This window comes from Delphinapterus leucas, chromosome 2 (assembly GCF_059928025.1).
Source record: "Delphinapterus leucas isolate spDelLeu-1000000601 "Yukka" chromosome 2, BTC_Dleu_Yukka2, whole genome shotgun sequence".
NCBI classification, from domain to species: Eukaryota; Metazoa; Chordata; class Mammalia; order Artiodactyla; family Monodontidae; genus Delphinapterus; species Delphinapterus leucas.
Window position 1 is genome coordinate 107218607 of NC_143130.1, and position 18210 is coordinate 107236816.

Genomic DNA, 18210 nt, shown 5'->3' on the forward strand with positions numbered 1-18210 from the left:
GAAATGTGAAAAAAAGCTCAAAAACTATTTGCTACTGTTATTGTTTACTATTATAACCTATAAGTGCCACAAGAAACCTGCAACCCAAGCCCACATAAATTAGAAATATCTCTTGTGACTAATAATAATAATTGCTAGCGTGTATGAAACACTCCCTAGATGCTCAACTTGTATTATCTCCCTAAATGTTGACAATAACCTTAAGAGGGAATTGTACATTATTATTTTTTTTTTTTTTGGAATTGTACATTATTAACCCCATTTTACAATTGAGAAGCACAGAGAGGTTAAACAATTTTCTCAACATCACATGGCCAGCAAGAAGGGAAGGCACATTTATTCCTTTATTGAATTACAGTGTCTCAGCAGGAGAAAAGCCTTGTGGGTACAAAGGTAAACAGTCCAGGCCCCAGCCTACAGGAAGTTTCAGTTTCCACAGCAGGGGAGGGGCAGGGGCGGGAAGGAGTAAACAAATAGTTACAACACCGTGTGGTAATTGCTATAATAGAGGCTCATCAAGAAAAGTGCTACCGCATCCCAGACACTGGGACAAGAAAAGTACTGAGAGCTTAAGGATTCAAAGGAAAGACATGACAGTTACGGAATAAGCAGTTGCCCTTTGACAGACGTGTCCTGTAACTAACGTTACACGGAAAGGACTAAACAAAGCAGAGTTAAAAGTGGAAGCTGAGCGCCTTCAAAGCCCAAGTGACAAGACCCTGCACGACCGGAAAGGCGTTAAGACGGTCGGGTGGGCGGAGAGCGCGTTGATTGGCAGGGGTGGGGCCAGGCTCGTCACCCGCCCCCTCCTCCGCCCGGGCTCCTCCAACCCCTGGGCTGGCTGGGGTACAGTCTGCGCGAGGGACTGGGCGTTGTGCCGGGCCGCCTGTCCGCCTCCCCCGCTCCCCTGCCGCGTTCCGCGGGCTGGACGCGCTGGAGAAGTTGAGCAGCGCCCGGGCCGGCCCTGGGGGCTGACAGTCGGTAAAGTTTGGCCCAAAGAGGAAGTGGCCTCAAGCCCCAGCAGGTGGCGGCCAGGCCTGTACCGGGGCGCTCGCGGCCTGCGGGCCGGCTCTAGGCGAGGGCGCGCCGCAGCGCCGGTCTTTCAGCCGATTTCCGGGGCTTCGGGGGCCGGCATCGGGAGAGAGCGAGGCGGCGGCCGGGGAAAACAACTCCGAAGTTGGCGAGAGGCACCGCCCCTGCGCTCGGGCCGCCTGCGCCCCCCACCCGCCCCCAGCCCTGGCCTCCAGAGCACCGGTCGAGGAGCCCGGGCCATGGAGGCCCCTCGGGGAGGCGACACTGGGAGGGCAGGACGCCCGGAGCGGCGCCGCCTCCCCACTGGGTAGACCACCGAAGCTCCGGGACTCTTCTTGCACCTGCGGACGGCTCACGATGCTGCCGGCCATCCTTCTCCTCCTCCTGGGTAAGAAACCGAAAACGAGACTACTCGCCCGGCAACCCGCTCCCAGGGCTGTCACCGGGCCCAGGGGCTCTAGCTCCCTTCCTCCTACGTGGCCCCTCACCTTACCCTGCCTGCCCGTGCCCGGCACTGCCTGCCCCAATCCCCGGGAACTCTCTAGCCGCTCTCCTCAGCCCGCAGCCTCCCTCTGGCTTCCGTAGATCACCGTACCCACTCCATAGGCCGTGCTGCCGGACCTTCCTCCGAGGTCACACACCGCTGCCTTCCTCTGCTCCACCACCCCTTCCTGTAAACTACCCGGAAGCCGCAGATGGCTCCCTTTCCTACTTGACTCGCTCAGGTGAAGAAAACTCCGAAGCGTGACTCTTGCCCTTTTTCGCTCTTCCTCTAGGAGACGCTGTGGCCCACCCAGACAGGATCATTTTCCCAAATCCTGGTGAGTAGAGGATGCCCCTGGGGTCCCATGGGCTTGGTAATGAGGGAGGACCCAAGAGAAAGACTCTCTCTTCCTTGAATTCCTCTAGTACCTACCATAGTTTTAGAGTGGAGCTCATCCACCCTTTATTTTACAGATGGAGAAACTGAGACCTAGCATAAGCCCTCAGCCGGTAGTTATGTATTTTTTCCCCAAATATCCATCCTTGATCGGCCTAGCCAAAATGTAGTCTTCCTGAGGATAGAAACAGTATTTCCCGGTTCCTCCTGGCCCAGTGGCTGGCACAAAGCAGACCTCATATTGTTTGTGGTGTTGATACTTAAGGTGGAACTATGATGAGTGTGGAGAGACAGGGGCCTGCTGAAGACTATGCCTCTAGAGTGTGTGTCGCTGGGGCAGGGGAGTTTCTGTGCTCCTTCTTGAAGAACCCAGGCCCTTGGAGGAGGCGTGGCATGGTAAGAGGCTCTCAACCGATGTCCCTACCTTCCTCTCTCTCTCCAGCCTGTGAGGACCCCCCGGCAGTGCTCTTGGAAGTGCAGGGCACCTTACAGAGGCCCGTGGGCCGGGACAGCCGCAGCTCCCCTGCCAACTGTACCTGGCTCATCCTGGGCAGCAAGGAGCAGACGGTAACGGTCAGGTGAGAAGCAGAGCAAGACCCTATTCCTTTCGCCCACCCCTCCTCCTCTACCATGGAAAAGACTTCAGGGATCTTCTCCATGGAACTTCCATCCCTGTCAACAGGGGGAAGAGTAGAATTAGACTTGGCCTAGTCTTCCCTAAAAGCCTGGCTTGTTCCATGGTGAATTGGAACTGCCTGGAGTGGACATCTAGCTTGGGTCTTGTCATCTCTGAAGGACAACAGAAACAGTCCTTTCCTCTAGAAACAGTCCTTTCTCTCTGATATGGCTGCTTGGAGGAGTCCTTCAATCCATTGCACATCCTTGCTTGGGATTCAAATCTATTCCTTCATCAGCTTAGAACCTTCCTCAGCCTCCCCAGATCTTTTTTTTAAAAAAATATTTATTTATTTATTCATTTTATTTTGGCTGCACTGGGTCTTAGTTGCGGCACGTGGGATCTTCGTTGGGGCATGAGGGATCTTTAGTTGTGGCACACAGACTCTTAGTTGCGGCACGCGGGCTTCTTCGTTGCGGAATACGGGATCTAGTTCCCTGACCAGGGATTGAACCCACGCCCCCTGCATTGGGAGCGCAGAGTTTTATTCACTGGGCCACCAGCGAAGTCCCTCCCCAGATCTTTTAAACAGTCCAGGTCTCCCTGGGCTCCTCCAACCGTGGGCCGTGGGGTTGGGGCCCATGTTGAGTACCTAGCTATTTGCTTCCCACAGCTCACTTCCCATGAATTTACCCAGAAAAGGGTAGGTGAAGGGAGAGGGCAATCTGGGGAGAGGTTGTTGGGGCAGAGAGATCAGAATGCCATGGTGATCTCAGGTCTCACCACTGGGCACTGGGAAGGGGATGGTGAGTTCTGGTTAATTAAGCTGTATGGTAATTGCCGGTTACTGCTAGCACCAGACTCGGGTGACAGTGTTGCAACAACAGGAAAGCAATGAATCTGTTCTAACTCAGTCCAGAACACAAGGCAGTTTTTCCAAAAGGCTCTAGGATGTACTCATGGTCTCATGGTGCCATAGGCCTCTGTTAGGGCTGTTGCCTTGATTACAAAGGAATTTGGCTAACTCCATTTTCATTTGGCTATTTGGATTGTGGATAAGCAGGTGTTCGTGCTTCTTGGAGTAGAACGGGCCTGACAACACTGGGGGAGGAAGAAGCCAGCAGTGGTCAAGAATATCTTACGGGGGCTTCCCTGGTGGTACAGTGTTGAGCGTTTGCCTGCCGATGCAGGGGACATGGGTTCGTGCCCCGGTCCGGGAAGATCCCACATGCTGCGGAGCGGCTGGGCCCGTGAGCCATGGCCGCTGAGCCTGCGCGTCTGGAGCCTGTGCTCCACAACGGGAGAGGCCCGCGTACCGCAAAAAAAAAAAAAAAAAAAAAAAAGAATATCTTACGTCCTGCTCTCCTTCACCCCTGTAGGTTCCAAAAACTGCGTCTGGCCTGTGGCTCAGAGCGCTTAATCCTGCGCTCCCCCATCCAGCCACAGATCTCCCTGTGCGAGGCACCTGCCAGCCCTCTGCAGCTGCCTGGAGGCAACGTCACCATCACCTACAGCTATGCTGGGGCCAGAGCACCCATGGGCCAGGGCTTCCTGCTCTCCTACAGCCAAGGTGGGCTGGACAGGGCTGTCTGTAGTGCCACTAGAACAGGCAGTGGAAGCCTGAGGGAGGAGGGGAGGATCCTGGCAGCTCCAGTGCTTCACAGCCCCTCTCCATGGTGCCTCTGCAGATTGGCTGATGTGCCTGCAGGAAGAGTTCCAGTGCCTGAACCACCGCTGTGTGCCCTTGGTCCAGCGCTGTGACGGGGTCGATGCCTGTGGCGATGGATCTGACGAGGCAGGTTGCAGTTCAGACCCCTTCCCCAACCTGACCCCGGGCCCTGTCCCCACCCCACCCTGCAATCACACCTTGGAAGACTTCTATGGGGTCTTCTCCTCCCTCGGATACTCACACCTGGCCTCAGTCTCCCACCCCCAGTCCTGCCTCTGGCTGTTGGACCCCCATGATGGCCGGCGCCTGGCGGTGCGCTTTACAGCCCTGGACCTGAGCTATGGAGATGCAGTGCACGTGTATGATGGCGCCGGGCCCCCCGAGACCCTCCGGCTGCTGCGCAGCCTCACCCACTTCAGCAATGGCAAGGCTGTCACCGTGGAGACACTGTCCGGCCAGGCCACAGTGGACTACCACACAGTCGCCTGGAGCAGCGGTCGGGGCTTCAATGCCACCTACCACGTGCGGGGCTACTGCTTGCCTTGGGACCGACCCTGCGGCTTAGGCTCTGGCTTGGGGGCTAGCGAGGGCCTAGGCGAGCGCTGCTACAGCGAGGCACAGCGCTGCGACGGCTCATGGGACTGCGCTGACGGCACGGACGAGGAGAACTGCCCCAGCTGCCCACCTGGACACTACCCCTGTGGGGCCGCTGGCACCCCCGGTGCCACAGCCTGCTACCTGCCTGCTGACCGCTGCAACTACCAGACCTTCTGTGCTGATGGAGCAGACGAGAGACGCTGTCGGCACTGCCAGCCTGGCAACTTCCGGTGCCGGGACGAGAAGTGCGTGTATGAGACGTGGGTGTGCGACGGGCAGCCAGACTGCGCTGACGGCAGCGACGAGTGGGACTGCCCCTATGCCCTGCCCCGCAAGGTCATTACCGCCGCGGTCATTGGCAGCCTCGTGTGCGGCTTGCTGCTGGTCATTGCCCTGGGCTGCACCTGCAAGCTCTATGCCATTCGTACCCAGGAGTACAGGTCAGTGGGAATGCAGCTGGCAGTAGAGGCGTGGGGACTGAGGGCGGGACAGGGCCTGTGCAGCCACAGAAGTCCAGAGGGCGCCCACGTTGGGGACGGGTTCTGGTGACCAGCTTCTGGGTTGGCTCCTAGGGTTGTCTAGCTTGGCAGGCGTGCTTCTCTGAGAGGGGGACCAGTCTAGATCTTGAAAGCCATCTCAAGGAAGGAGGGGGATGTCAGATGACTTTGGAAAGCCGTGGCCTAGCTCCGGGTGCCCTGGCTTGGGTGCAGAAGAAAGAGGCCTGTCCAGGCTGGGGCAGGCGGCTCTGGTGAGCAGCACCTGTGACCGAGCCGTCCTCGTCCCTTCCAGCATCTTCGCCCCCCTCTCCCGGACAGAGGCCGAGATTGTGCAACAGCAGGCGCCTCCCTCCTATGGGCAGCTCATTGCCCAGGGCGCCATCCCACCTGTAGAGGACTTCCCTACAGAGAACCCAAATGACGTAAGTCACCCTCCGCAGCCGGACCACCTCCCACTCCCAGCCCTTCCTTCTTTCAGCCTTCTGGCCGTCCCCACCCGCTCTGACTCTGGTGTCTTCATCCTCTCCTTGCAGAACTCCGTGCTGGGCAACCTGCGTTCTCTGCTACAGATCTTGCGCCAGGACATGACTCCAGGGGGCGCCTCAGGCACCCGCCGCCGCCAGCGGGGCCGCTCTATGCGCCGCCTGGTGCGCCGTCTCCGCCGCTGGGGCCTGCTTCCTCGAACCAGTCCCCCAGCCCGGACCTCTGAGACCAGATCCCAGGTCACACCTTCTGCTGCTCCCCCTGAGACCTTAGACGGCAGCACAGGTCCAGCCCGTGAGGGCGGGGCGGTGGGTGGGCAGGATGGGGAACAGGCACCCCCGCTGCCTGTAAAGGCTCCACTGCCACCTGCCAGCACGTCTCCAGCCTTCCCCACTGTCCCCGAGGCCCCAGGGCCACTGCCTGCGGCGCCCCTGGAGCCATCACTGCTGTCTGGAGTGGTACAGGCCCTGCGAGGCCGCCTCCTGCCCAGCCTGCGGCCCCCAGGACCAACCCGGGCCCCACCTGGACCCCACACAACAGTCCTGTCCCCAGAGGATGAGGACGATGTGCTGCTGGTGCCACTGGCTGAGCCCGGGGTCTGGGTGGTCGAAGCAGAAGATGAGCCACTGCTGGTGTGAGGTGACCTGGCTCCCCTGGGTGCTCTATTCACAGTGACAGCAACCCTTTAGAGGGCAGCTCAGCTTCCCTTCCATTACTTCCCTCCCTGTCCCTCAGTGTGAGGGCACTTGATGGGCCTCCCATGGATCCCATGTAGCTGCTATAAAGTTAGGTGTCCCTCAGGCAGGGAGAGGGCTCACACAGAGCCCCCTCTCTGCGCATGGCCAGAGACCACAGTCCTCCACTACCCTCTCCCCACACCACCATTTGGGTGGCTGTTTTTAAAAAGTAAAGTTCTTAAAGGGTCATAGGCCTGGACACTCCATCCTTGCCAAACCCACCCAAAAGTGGCCTTAAGCACCAGAATGCCAATTGGCTGGAGACTTCCAGCCCCCAAGGGGAGGATTTGGGCAGGCCCTGGGGTTTTGCCAATGGTGATCCCTCCCACAAGGCCTAGCTCATAAAAAGAGCACAGCAAATGCTTTTGTTCCATAGCCAGGTCATTGTCCAGGAAGCCAAGGTTGAAAATAAAGGAATCAGAAATTTAAGATTTTTGTAAATGAGCTGTGAGCATGAGCCCCGCCTCTCTGCCCATCTCAGCTTATGCTCCCCTCACCTTACTCCTCCCTATGAAGCCCTTTGCTCTGCCCTCCACCTCCTGGCCTTTTCCTATTTATCTTCCAACCACCCATCCTTGTTTTTTATACCACTCAGAGGGTAAGAAAATTCTAGGAACCCTAAGACTAACCCTCTCCACCTCCACTCGCTGCCTGGGGCCCAGCTCTACAGTGACTGACACCAGCAGTGAGCACCAAGCCTCCTTACTCACCGCCAGGCCGGAAGTCATGAGCCCGCTGGGCCCTGCAGCTGAGAAACTTCCCATTTATGGAGTACTCACAGAGCACTAATCACAGAAGCAGACTGTCCCTGGTGAAACACTCCTGCCCTCCATCCTCCACCCTACCAGGCATTTTCAGTCTGTCCTAGGCAAGACAGATGAACTCACAGCCAGGATGCCTCAAAGCGGGCAAAGATGCGTCCAGAGAAAAATCATAATCATTCAGGGTGTGAAGATGCTAGCATCACCTTGGCCAGATCCAAGAGGTCTTCCTGGAAGAGGGCCCAAACTAGATCCTAAAGAATGCTGTCAGTAGTTGGTATAGAATTGTGAATGTTAGGCGGGGTGAGAGTCCATATGATAAGCAAACTAAGGGGACAGTAAGGGCTAGGGCTGTAAGAGGGACCCTAGACTTCCTGAGAAAGGGGCGCAGGAGCACAAGCAATAGCCAGAGCCATAGAGCTGGAGCGGGTGACGGAGGAGGGGGGAATGATCTGTGAGAAATGTTGGGACCCAGCCTGTGGTAAGCAAGCTGACAGAGCGGTCCCAGAGTTTAAAAGGAAAATCAGCCGGGACAAAGGATTTAGAAAGAGCCTGTGGGAGTGGGTGTGATGCCCACAGGAGCAGAGCTGAGGCATTCCCTAACAATCAGTCCCCGGAGAAAGGGCTCCCCCTTAGGCTCCCTTACCCTTCCTGCCTGGCCCGGCCTATCCCCACCTCCCTGGTGGAGGGGCCCTGTTGATGACACACTGCCAGCATCCTCACACCCAGCACTAATTGCATACCGTTCCCTCTCCCAGCGAGCAGGAGCCTAGGGAAGTGGCCGAGGGGACGTGGTACAGTCCTGGGACACTGGCATCTTGGCTTGGGGAAGACTCAAGCACCTTTCACTCCACGCCCTCTCCAGAGATTGGGGAAGGGGCTCCAGAGATTCTCATCCTTGCTTGCTGTTCTCCCACCGGGCCTGCCTTCCCCAGTGTAAACAATCACTGGGTCCCACCAGCGTTAGGTCCAGTGAAAACAGTGAGGCAGGGAATGTTGATTTCCCCTCCCATGCCTCTCCATCACCTGGCCTCTGCCTCTCCCTGCTCCTCTCCTTCTCCATAGCCAGCTCGAAACCTTCAGCCTGATATCCTCATCGTTGTCCTGCTCCAGACCTTTTACCTCCTAGGGGTATTTGAAACTTGAAAGTGGACAGAGATTTAAGGTAGAAGAATGTTCCTCATGGTGGAACGCTTCAGAATGCTGGAGGGAGGACTTGAAGGTAGAGTTCACTAGGAAGCCCTGTGCATGTAGATTTATGGGCCTGAAAGAAGATTCCTCTAGGTGCTGGGTGTGTGATCTACGAGGTGCAAGCAGTAACACCGTTTTTGTCAGCCACAGTGAAGCCCCAGGTGGCGGGGAGAGGGGACTGACCTTGTACAGGCAGAATGGGGGAACTAAGATAGAGGGTCTTACCCAGGCAAGGGTGGGGCACTAGGGGGCTGTCACCCAAGTTATTTTCACCACGGCCCAAGGAAAAAGAAATGAGGCGACTTCAGATCCTATCAGGATAGACACCACTGTCCAAGGTGCCCAGTATCGGGGGTGTGGGACTCATGCAAAGGCCCTTGGTGGGGAGGAGGGAGGTGATCTTAGTTATGAGATGGGGATCAGGCTGAAAATCTGAGCAGATACCAGAATTCGGTCCTTAAGGAGCAGAATCTGGGCCTGAACCAAGCTCCAGGCCGTGCTGGGAGGGGAAAGGGACCCCCAGCCACACAGCCCGAGACTGTGGGAGCACCAAATTGTTGGGCAACCTGCTGAGTGCCAAACCCTTTATCACACGTAGCTAACCCTCACAACAAGGCTGTGCTGTGGGCATCACAGCCCCAATTCACAGGCTCATGAGCAGCTTCATAGGAATACTGCTCCAGTCTCTACTGAGAGGCAGACTTAAATCTGGATCAGCTCGGTTCCAAATCTCAGTCTGTCCCACTATTACACAGGACCTCCAATTCCTGAGGGAGCCTTGACCTGGGCAAGTGCACAGCCTCTTACCAGTGGGACAAGAGAGATGGTGGTTCAAGATGAAACCAAGCATGCATCTGTGGCCTAAGGCTGGATTGAGGGCAGGCAGAAGTCATGGTCAAGAATCTTCGCTGGGGTCTCCAGCCACTGACACTCTTATCTAGTATCATAGAAATGAATTCTACCACCTAAATGAGTTTTCCAGAAACATAAAGCTCAACCCTTTACAATTTAAAACTTTTAAAAAACTCATTCTGGAAAGAAATCACTCTAAAACATTACACTCGTCTTCAGCCCATCTGCACTATAAATCCTTCTGGATAGCTGAGGATCATTCATAGACACCAAAAACCTCGGCAGCAATGTTTTCAGAAGCTGTAACAGCGTCAGAAAAGCTATTTGCCTTAATGCCAGATGACCTTGGACCACTTTTTAAATGCTTAAGACTGCTTTAAAAGTTTTCTGTGATATTGCTTCCCTTGCTACCAAGCTATCAGGGGTCACTAGCTGCTATAAATGTGCTTCTCATCTTTGAGCACAGGAACACACATGGACACATTAAAACTGTGAATAAAGTAAGAACAAGTAGGCTGTGACTGAGGACTGTAGAGTCTGTCCAGTGAGTGAAGCACATGAAGACTGTAGCTGCTTAAGAGTTCTTTCTGCTCCCTCTAGACCCCACAATGTTACCCTGTAGCTGACCTCCACATAAGTGCAGCGTCACTGCACTAGTAATCCCTAGATCACTATTTGCTTCTTCAGTTGGAAAAGTCCACTGAAGATCACAATATAGGTTGTCCCCAATAACAGGAGACAGCTGGAATATTTACGACAAGGAAGGTAGCATAGCATAGAGACGAAAAACAGTCTTTGGCATTGGAAAGATCTGGGTGGGAATCCTGGTGTCCCCATTTTCCAGCTGCATGATTGATTTGGGGCACAGGCCACTCACCCACCACTCTGAGCCTCAGGGTCATGAGGATGAAAGGAGAGAATGCAGGAAGGTGCTTAGCACAGCATCTGGCAAAAATGGGGTGAGAAGGGGCCAGGAAATCGGAATGTGTGTTTGGGTCCTTGGGGGCACCGGGAAGACAAGAGTGGGAGCCTGAAGGGAAAGGGACCGGGCAGAAAAGGAGCAGTAAAGGAGCCCCGCTATCCTGGCTTCCCCCCTGCCCCAGAGGTAGGTGTCATTGTGTGTCTGCCCTGTGTAGCCCAGAAGGCCTGGGGCTGCCCCAGAGAGCACTGAGAGGGGGGCTGGCACCTGCACTGGGGATTGGGAACTTCTTCTAGAGGGCTAGCTGTCTCTTCTCCCCTTTTTCCTGCTCTGATTAACACGAGGTTGGTGGGCCAGGCAGGGAGGGAAAGATGGGGAAAAAGTCCCCACAATGGTTTGTACCCACCTGAACCTAGTGAAAAAATGAAGCTGCCAAACAAAGCAGCCATGTCTCCTTCCTCAAAGCCCCCATCTGCCTAGGGGCCAGGCTGGGAAATGGGTACTGCTGTGGGCCTTAGCCCAGAAGGGGTAATATGGGGAAGAAGGGGTGGCAGAGAAGCTTGGTGGCGGGGTGGCTGTCCTCCTGTCCCTGCGTCTTTTTTGGTTTCTTCCTTTAGCCCCTCCATTTAGCTACTGAGCTCCCACTCTGGGCTGAACACTGGGCTAAGGGGCTGGGATACGGAGACAAATCACACATAGTCCTGGCTCCTGGAGGAAGACCACCCAGGCCCTGGGTCCTTGCCTCCTCCCATCCTCAGCTCCCTTGCCCACTGACCCCTCACCCCACTTCTCTGAACCCGTCTCTTCTGCCCCTCTGACTTTGTTCTGTTCATGTCTTAACCAGACTCCGCAGTGTGTGCGCTCCCAGAGGGAAGCGACGCAAAGGGGGCGGGGGGGGGGCAGAAAGGAGGGAATCCCGCTGACATCACGGCTCATTAGCATATGTGACCTCATCAGGGGGTGGGACTGTTTCCCCAGGTGTTTAGGGGGAGGGCATGGGGGGTGGTATTTAAAGGGAAAAGCTGACAGTGCTGCTGAGTGAGGGAGCGGGTGCTGCAAGCCGCCAGGCTGCACACGCACACGCACACCGATGCACACGGACCTCGACACCGACATGGACACGGACACAGAAACCACAGCACTCTGCCCCGCCAGCAGCCACCGGGCCTCCCCGCCAGGGACGCCCACACCAGGTGAGGGCTGAGCTGGCAGGTGCTGGCTGCAACCAAGGGGGTGGGAGCTGAAGCTTTGGTGGGGAGGTCAGAACTAGGGGTTGAAGGAGCTCGAACGCAAACAGCAAGAGGGCAAGAGCAACTCAGGAAGTGGGGAAGCCTCCTGCCCACACTAGGACTGGGGCTCGTATGAGTTGGGGGGCTAGGGGGCAGAGGTGGGCTGCCTAAATGTCCCCTCACCCATCACCCAGGGCTTCCCTGGGGAAACTGGTACTTAGCCCCTAGGTCTGCCTCATTCCCAAGAGGTTGGGACGGGCAGGAGGGAAGGGGGAAAGACGAGGGGCAGCCCACAAGCCTGGCAATCACGGGCAGGGGGCTACCCTGGGGAACTGTTTTGAGGGTTTCTCTGTCTCCTGGAGGCCCTGGCTGCCAGTCAAGTATTGATCCTGGGCTATTTCCAGCCTCTCTCTATCCCCCTTTGTTATGTCTGTGGTTCCTCCTCCAGTTACCCTGGCCCGTGCATTGTCACTCTCCCTGCTCCTGCTCTCTCGCTATTTCTCCTCCTCCCTCCCTCTCTCTCTCCCTCCCTCAGCCTCACGACGAACACAATATTCTGTCAGACTCACAGGGACAGCCAGGGGTGCAGAAGGATTCTCACACACAGACATGCATTGGGGGATGCTTACCTACAGGGCCATGGGAAGAGGCAGCCCCTTTAACACACCCATGGAGACCCAACACACACATCTCAGTGAGCAAAGGCCCTTCCCTGGGAACAGGCTCCCCACAAAGTTTTTGACTCTGTCAGTACCCAACCTCAGAACCTGTGCAGCAGCTTCAGAGTTTATCCCCTGTGTGGGGATCATCAGTGTAGGAAGCAGGAGGGGGCAGGGCCTCCCGGTGGAAGGAGGGGCAGCCCCCGGCCAGAGGCCTAGTCTGGGGGTGTGCCTGTGTGTCAGTGTGAAGTGTGAGTGGGTGTGCAAGCCTGCACACAGGTGCCTCCCTGCATGGGGCATGTTTTGAACGGATTGTGGCTGGAACCACACTGGGCAAGCCTTCATGTCAGCCCCTGGGAGCCCCACCAGTTCAGGCTTCTGGTGGAGCTCAGTGGAAGAAGGTCGGACCAAAGATTCTCAGCTCCTTCTGGGTCACGGTCATCGACTGGGCCTCTGAGGCTGGAGCAGCCAGGACTGAGTCCTCTGCAGGTGTCTAGGCCTACCCCACTCATAGCTTCCTTCTCTTTGCCCCCCCAGAAGCAGATGCTACACTGCTGAAGAAGCCAGAGAAACTGTTGGCAGGGTTGGACTGGGGCGGGCCACCCCCTGCCCCAGGGGCCCCCAGACGAAGAGGAAGTATGCCTGTCCCCTACAAGCACCAGCTGCGGCGGGCCCAGGCTGTAGATGAACTTGACTGGCCACCTCAAGCCTCATCCTCTGGCTCCTCTGACTCCCTGGGCTCAGGGGAGGCAGCCCCCACCCAAAAGGATGGCATCTTCAAGGTCATGCTGGTCGGGGAGAGTGGCGTGGGCAAGAGCACCCTAGCAGGCACTTTCGGTGGTCTCCAGGGAGACAGTGCTCACGAGCTGGAGAACCCAGGTATTTGGGGGAGCCCTGCAAGAATTGAGGGTGCCTCTGGAGCCCTAGTCAGGGATGGAAGAGCTCAAGGCATGAACAGTCCTGGAGGCCAGAACCTAAGAGAAACTGTTTCAATGCTTTCTGTGGCAACCTCCCAGGAGGGGGTCCCTGGTGCTGGGATCTAAAGCATCCCTGGTTACCAGGTCTAACAGGTGTTGGGGAGCCTCCTAATGGGCTCTATTCCCTGTCCCTATTTCCCAACAGAGGACACCTATGAGAGACGCATCATGGTGGATAAGGAGGAAGTGACTCTAGTTGTTTATGACATCTGGGAACAGGTGAGAACTAAGATGTGGCTGCAAGCAGGTGATGAAACCTGGGAGAGCTGAGGAGGGGCAAAGTATGGCTGAAGGCTGAAGGCTGGTGGGACTACAGCCCCTGGTTTTAACATGTAGTGGAACCTGACCTTTCATATATATTGTCTCAGAGAGCAAAGGCTCACACCTATGCACACACCATGGTATTGAGAGCTGCTGTCTGGTTTCCAGGATCTTCTGACCCAGAGGAAAGTTAGGATCTGGATTCGACAAACCCTGCAACTGCAAGCCAGGCTGAACACCCTGAAACTGACCCCCTCTGTACATTTTTCAGCCTAGAAGATCCTGATCTGAGAGGACAGAAGCTCAGGGCTCTGTAATGTCAGGGAAGGGGAAAAAAGTGAGGACTTGTGAATATTTGGACATAAATGATTACTATGCAGAAACGAGAGACCAGATTACACACACTTGAATAGCATTCATTTTTTAAGAGCTTAAGCATAAGAAAGTAGGATGGGCTACCCTAGTCTAGGATCCTATGTCCCCCATTCGCCCATGTGGAGCTCACATTACAAACTTCTCCCTCCTCCACAAACGCACCCCGAGTATGGAGACTCTGCCATTAACTAGCTCTGTGTCCTAAGCAGGTGGCTTCTCCCTCACATCCTGGCTCCTCATCCTTGAGGTGTAAGGTGCTGGGCAGGTTCTCCCATGCCTCCAGCCCTGACATTCCACGACTCTCTGCCCATCTGCAGGGGGATGCAGGGGGGTGGCTGCAGGACCACTGCCTTCAGACAGGGGATGCCTTTCTCATCGTCTTCTCGGTCACCGATCGACAAAGCTTCTCCAAAGTTCCAGAGACCCTACTACGGCTCAGGGCTGGGAGGCCCCAACATGACCTGCCTGTCATCCTCGTTGGAAACAAGAGTGACCTGGCCCGCTCCCGGGAGGTCTCACTGGAGGGTGAGTACCCTGAACCTCATCCATGTTTGCAATCTCAGGGAACCCTCTCCCTTCCAGGACACCTCTTCTCCATAAGGCCTTTTAACCTCCTGGGTGCACAAAATTGCAGTTAGTCCCAGGCTAGGGGCAGACTCTCAATGCCCACGCCTAGGACCCCGAGACTTCCTTCTCCTCCCCCTCACCTCTTCTCAAGGCCCCTTTCTCCCTCCCCCTCCACACCACCACCGCCCTCCACTTAATCCCTGCTTGTTCTATCAGTTGCAAGAGATCCATTTGCCCCAATCCCTTTCCACTGCACGCCCTGCGCCCCCCAGGCCCAGCCTCGCCGGCCCCGGGCCCAGCGCAGCCCCGTGGGCGGGCGGGCGGGCGCCTGAACACGTCCCCTCCTGCAGAGGGCCGCCATCTGGCAGGGACACTGAGCTGCAAGCACATCGAGACGTCGGCCGCGCTGCACCACAACACGCGGGAGCTCTTCGAGGGAGCGGTGCGCCAGATCCGGCTGCGGCGGGGCCCGAACCGCGCTGGGGGCCCGCAGCCCGAGTGGGGCAGGCCCGAGGGCCCCGCGCCACCCACGCGCCGCGAGAGCCTCACCAAGAAGGCCAAGCGCTTCCTTGCCAACCTGGTGCCGCGCAACACCAAGTTCTTCAAGCAGCGCTCCAGGTCGTGTCACGACCTCTCCGTTCTCTGAGCCGCGGTCGCTATGGTCACCGCGGTCGCCATGGTCACCGCGGTCGCCATGGTCACCGCGGTCGCCATGGTCACCGCGCCCTCCGCTCGCCCCCTCGCCCCGCCCCGCCCCCGTCCGGCTTCCTCTGTGAAGACAGTCTAGGAAACCAGAAACTCCCGGGACGCCCCGGTGTGACTACGGGAGCCGGACCCCCCGCCCCCAGACCCCGGCGGGAGTCGCCCCACCCGCTCCGCGCGCTCTCCGGTTACCTCCCGGCCTCGGGGCTCCTGGAAGGCGAGGACGCTGACCCGCGGGGGTCGTGCAGCGGCTGTTGGGCGGGGCGGCTTCCGGCGGGCGGGGAGGAAAGTAGTTCTGCGAGGTATTTTGTTTTTTTGTTAATTCACGCTTGACCACCTCTCCCGTAAAGAGATGCTAAAAGCAAGAACTGGAAAAGTGCTTTGTAAACTCCTTTACAGTTTTCCACCTTTGTACTCAGCGCGATATGCCTCAACTTTAAGAGATCCTTAAAGGTAAAGACACGGAGCCGCTTCTTTGAGACTTTCCTAAAGCGTCCTGGCTCTGATCCGCTGCACTTGTGCACTTTGCCTTTAATAAGTTCTTAAAGGCAAGGGCCTGGAAGCGCTGTTCTTCTGAATTGTGATTTACCACGGCACTTCCCCTTTAAGGTTATTAAGGGGAAGGTGTGCAGAGACTTGCCTGAAGAGCTGAGCGGTGGCAACCCGCCTTTAGCCAGGTCCCAGGAGGCATCAGCAAGGGAGCCACCCTTCCCTTTTCAATAAAGGATTTTTCTACTGCACTTGCTTACTTTGACTCTCTGTTCTCAAAGCCCCCCCACGGAAGGGATGGGTGGATTTAGGTTCCTTGCTCCTCTGAGCCTGAGTTTTCTTGTCTGTAACGGTTCTAGGGAGACTCTGGAACTGACTTAGTCCTGGAGTAGTCATAACAAGGGGCAAAAGGCCCCTAAAGATTACGGAGCCCAACTTGTCCCTTTGCCAATGAAAAAACAGGCCTGGAGAGGAGCAGGGACCCGTTAGAATTAATTTGGTAACTCAGTGACCAAGTCCCCATCACCTTACCCCTTACCGGCAAGGAGCCCACTGGAGGCTACATTTTTTTTTTTTTTTTTTTCCGGTACGTGGGCCTCTCACCGCTGCGGCTTCTCCCGCCGCGGAGCACAGGCTCCGGACGCGCAGGCTCAGCGGCCATGGCCCACGGACCCAACCGCTCCGCAGCATGTGGGATCCTCCCGGACCGGGGCACGAACCCGCCTCCCCCGCATCGGCAGGCGGACTCTCAACCACTGCGCCACCAGGGAAGCCCTGGAGGCTACATTTTGCGCCTAGAAGTACACTCAGCTGTGGCCTGGGCTGCTTCAAGGTGGAGCCACATCCAACAGGGAGGCCCATCAGCTGGGGCGTGATAGGGTTGGCCTGCACCTCCCCAGCTGTCACCTGCAAGGTCCCTGTGAGAACTGAAGCTGTCAGTGCCTCCCCTGGGGACGCCCACGCCTGCTGCTGCCTGAGCTAAGAGTCTGAACAAAGAGAGCAGAGGCAGCAGTTCCCCTCACCCCTAGACATACAATACAGCTACCCGAGCACCTGAGGGCCAGGCCTCCACTCTACCCCACCCAGCTTCCCAGAACTCGATGGAAAGAGGGATGAGATGTCTCCGGAGTCCTTGCAGCTGGGGAGGAGCCAAGGGGGACCAGCCCAGCACAGGTGGTGAGATGATGATATGAATAATGACACTATCCTTAGGACTTTACTTATCTCAATTCTTTAATGACTATATGGTGTCACTACCTCTTTTACTGTGGAAGAAACAAAGTAACTTGCCTGAGGTCAATAAGCAATAGAGCTGGGATTGCACTCTCGTCTTCTTGATACTTAATGGTGATTGTATCCAGCCTTGCATCTGAGGTTCCCCTTCAGTGAGGATGAGGGGAAGAGGGAGAGGGACAGTAGAAAGAATGCAGGGGACACTATGGGCAGAGCCATGGGCAGTGGCTGTGGTAAAAGGGCCAGAGAAATTACACGGCTATAGTGGCGTAAGCCAGCTCTAAACTCTGGAGACCAGGAACAGCGGCAGTGCAAATTGTAAACTGCAGGAAAACACACTGGGCGCGTTAAGGGACCAGATGGTCCTACAGTTGCGTTGAAACCTCAGGGACGTGAAGAGGAGGGCTAAGAGATGAGCACTGAAAAGAAGTCTGGGAGCCCTATTGCAAAGGACCTTAAATGCCAGGCAAAGGAGTTTGTGCCCAATTCTGTAGGCAGTGAGAGTCACTGAAGGGTTTTGAGTGTGTAAGTGACATGATGGGGCTGGTCCTTTGGGAAGGGGAGGCAAGGAGATGGACTGAAGCAGCAGAGGCAAGGACTGAAGAGATGAGTTTAGGGGACAATCACAGAAATACACATGGAAGGTAATGAAGGACCACACTGAGGGAGATGGCAGTGGGAAAGGAGAGGCGGCATGGAACTTAGAGTCAGAATCTGTGGGACTTGCAACTGAGTGGCTGGGTATAAAGACAGGGAGAAGTTGCAGGTGATGGGAGGATGGTGAGGAACTGGGAGTTAGGGGGCAGGGGAGGTAGCCGGTAAATGGCTCCATTTTGGAGACTCTTGAGTTTGAGATGCTCAGAAATACATCCCTGGACAGCTGAGTCTGAAATTCAGAACAAGTTAGGGCAAGAGACACAGATAGGAGAATAATTGCCATACCAATGGTAGTAGAAAAGCCAGAGGAAAGGATGAGATGCAGGGCAGTCACACAGGGCCCCATGCTTAGTTTAATGCTCTGCTGTCACTTGAACGAGGCTCCTTGAAGAAGGAACCCTGCATTTTCATTTTGCACCAGGGACCCACTAAGGGAGAGACTAAGAGGGTGCAATACAGGCTGGGATCCTTAGCCTCAAACCACACATGGGTTTTAGGGGTCTGTGATTCTTGTGAAATGGTACAATCTGATGCGTTTGTGCAGTCATGCATTTGTCTAATAGGTTCATGAATTTCATCAGTTTTCCAAAGGGGTCTGTGACCCAACAAATCACAAGCCAGGATGGTACTGACTGCTGCTGAGAAGGGGAACTGGGTGGGTGGACGACAAGTGTAGGACGTTTACTTTTCACTGCATGCCTTTTTTCTACCTTTTGGGTTTTTAACTATGGCTAAATAAATAACTTTTTAAAATAAATTTATTTACTTATTTTTGGCTGCATTGGGTCTTTGTCGCTGCTCCCAGGCTTTCTCTAGTTGCGGAGAGC

The 18210-nt window shown here is 55.9% G+C and overlaps 2 protein-coding genes and 1 pseudogene across 5 annotated transcripts; 2 read left to right on the forward strand and 1 right to left on the reverse strand.

The window, feature by feature from the left end:
- Nucleotides 1-311: 311 nt before the first annotated feature.
- Nucleotides 312-10421, reverse strand: LOC149750251 (uncharacterized; annotated as a pseudogene).
- On the forward strand, nt 876-6940 carry LRP10 (LDL receptor related protein 10). Of its 2 annotated transcripts, XM_022553595.3 has the most exons (7): nt 876-1420; nt 1809-1853; nt 2355-2490; nt 3908-4098; nt 4217-5234; nt 5584-5713; nt 5825-6940. In XM_022553595.3, the coding sequence occupies exons 1-7, from the start codon at nt 1390-1392 to the stop codon at nt 6410-6412; spliced, it is 2139 nt and encodes a 712-aa protein (XP_022409303.1). In that variant the 5' UTR covers nt 876-1389; the 3' UTR covers nt 6413-6940. The 2 variants fall into 2 exon arrangements, with proteins under 2 accessions (XP_022409303.1, XP_089761605.1); XM_089905479.1 differs by lacking the exons at nt 876-1420; nt 1809-1853; nt 3908-4098 and having other exon boundaries at nt 2380-2490.
- On the forward strand, nt 7050-16060 carry REM2 (RRAD and GEM like GTPase 2). 3 transcript variants are annotated; one of them, XM_089905636.1, is made up of 6 exons: nt 11434-12503; nt 12544-12559; nt 12660-13001; nt 13245-13318; nt 14053-14260; nt 14653-16060. In XM_089905636.1, the coding sequence occupies exons 1-6, from the start codon at nt 12414-12416 to the stop codon at nt 14946-14948; spliced, it is 1026 nt and encodes a 341-aa protein (XP_089761762.1). In that variant the 5' UTR covers nt 11434-12413; the 3' UTR covers nt 14949-16060. The 3 variants fall into 3 exon arrangements, with proteins under 3 accessions (XP_022409309.1, XP_089761759.1, XP_089761762.1); XM_022553601.3 differs by lacking the exons at nt 11434-12503; nt 12544-12559 and adding an exon at nt 7050-11427 and having other exon boundaries at nt 14653-16059; XM_089905633.1 differs by lacking the exons at nt 11434-12503; nt 12544-12559; nt 14653-16060 and adding exons at nt 7050-11427; nt 14519-14646.
- Nucleotides 16061-18210: the final 2150 nt, after the last annotated feature.

Bases quoted from the DNA above. Each gene is read 5' to 3' on its own strand.
- LRP10 (XM_022553595.3), top strand. From the start codon at position 1,390: ATGCTGCCGGCCATCCTTCTCCTCCTCCTGG. The intron at 2,491-3,907 runs GTGAGAAGCAGA...TCACCCCTGTAG, and splicing joins GAGCAGACGGTAACGGTCAG to GTTCCAAAAACTGCGTCTGG. The intron at 5,714-5,824 runs GTAAGTCACCCT...CTCTCCTTGCAG, and splicing joins CTACAGAGAACCCAAATGAC to AACTCCGTGCTGGGCAACCT.
- REM2 (XM_089905636.1), top strand. From the start codon at position 12,414: ATGGGGCATGTTTTGAACGGATTGTGGCTGGAACCACACTGGGCAAGC. The intron at 13,002-13,244 runs GTATTTGGGGGA...ATTTCCCAACAG, and splicing joins TCACGAGCTGGAGAACCCAG to AGGACACCTATGAGAGACGC. The intron at 13,319-14,052 runs GTGAGAACTAAG...GCCCATCTGCAG, and splicing joins TTTATGACATCTGGGAACAG to GGGGATGCAGGGGGGTGGCT.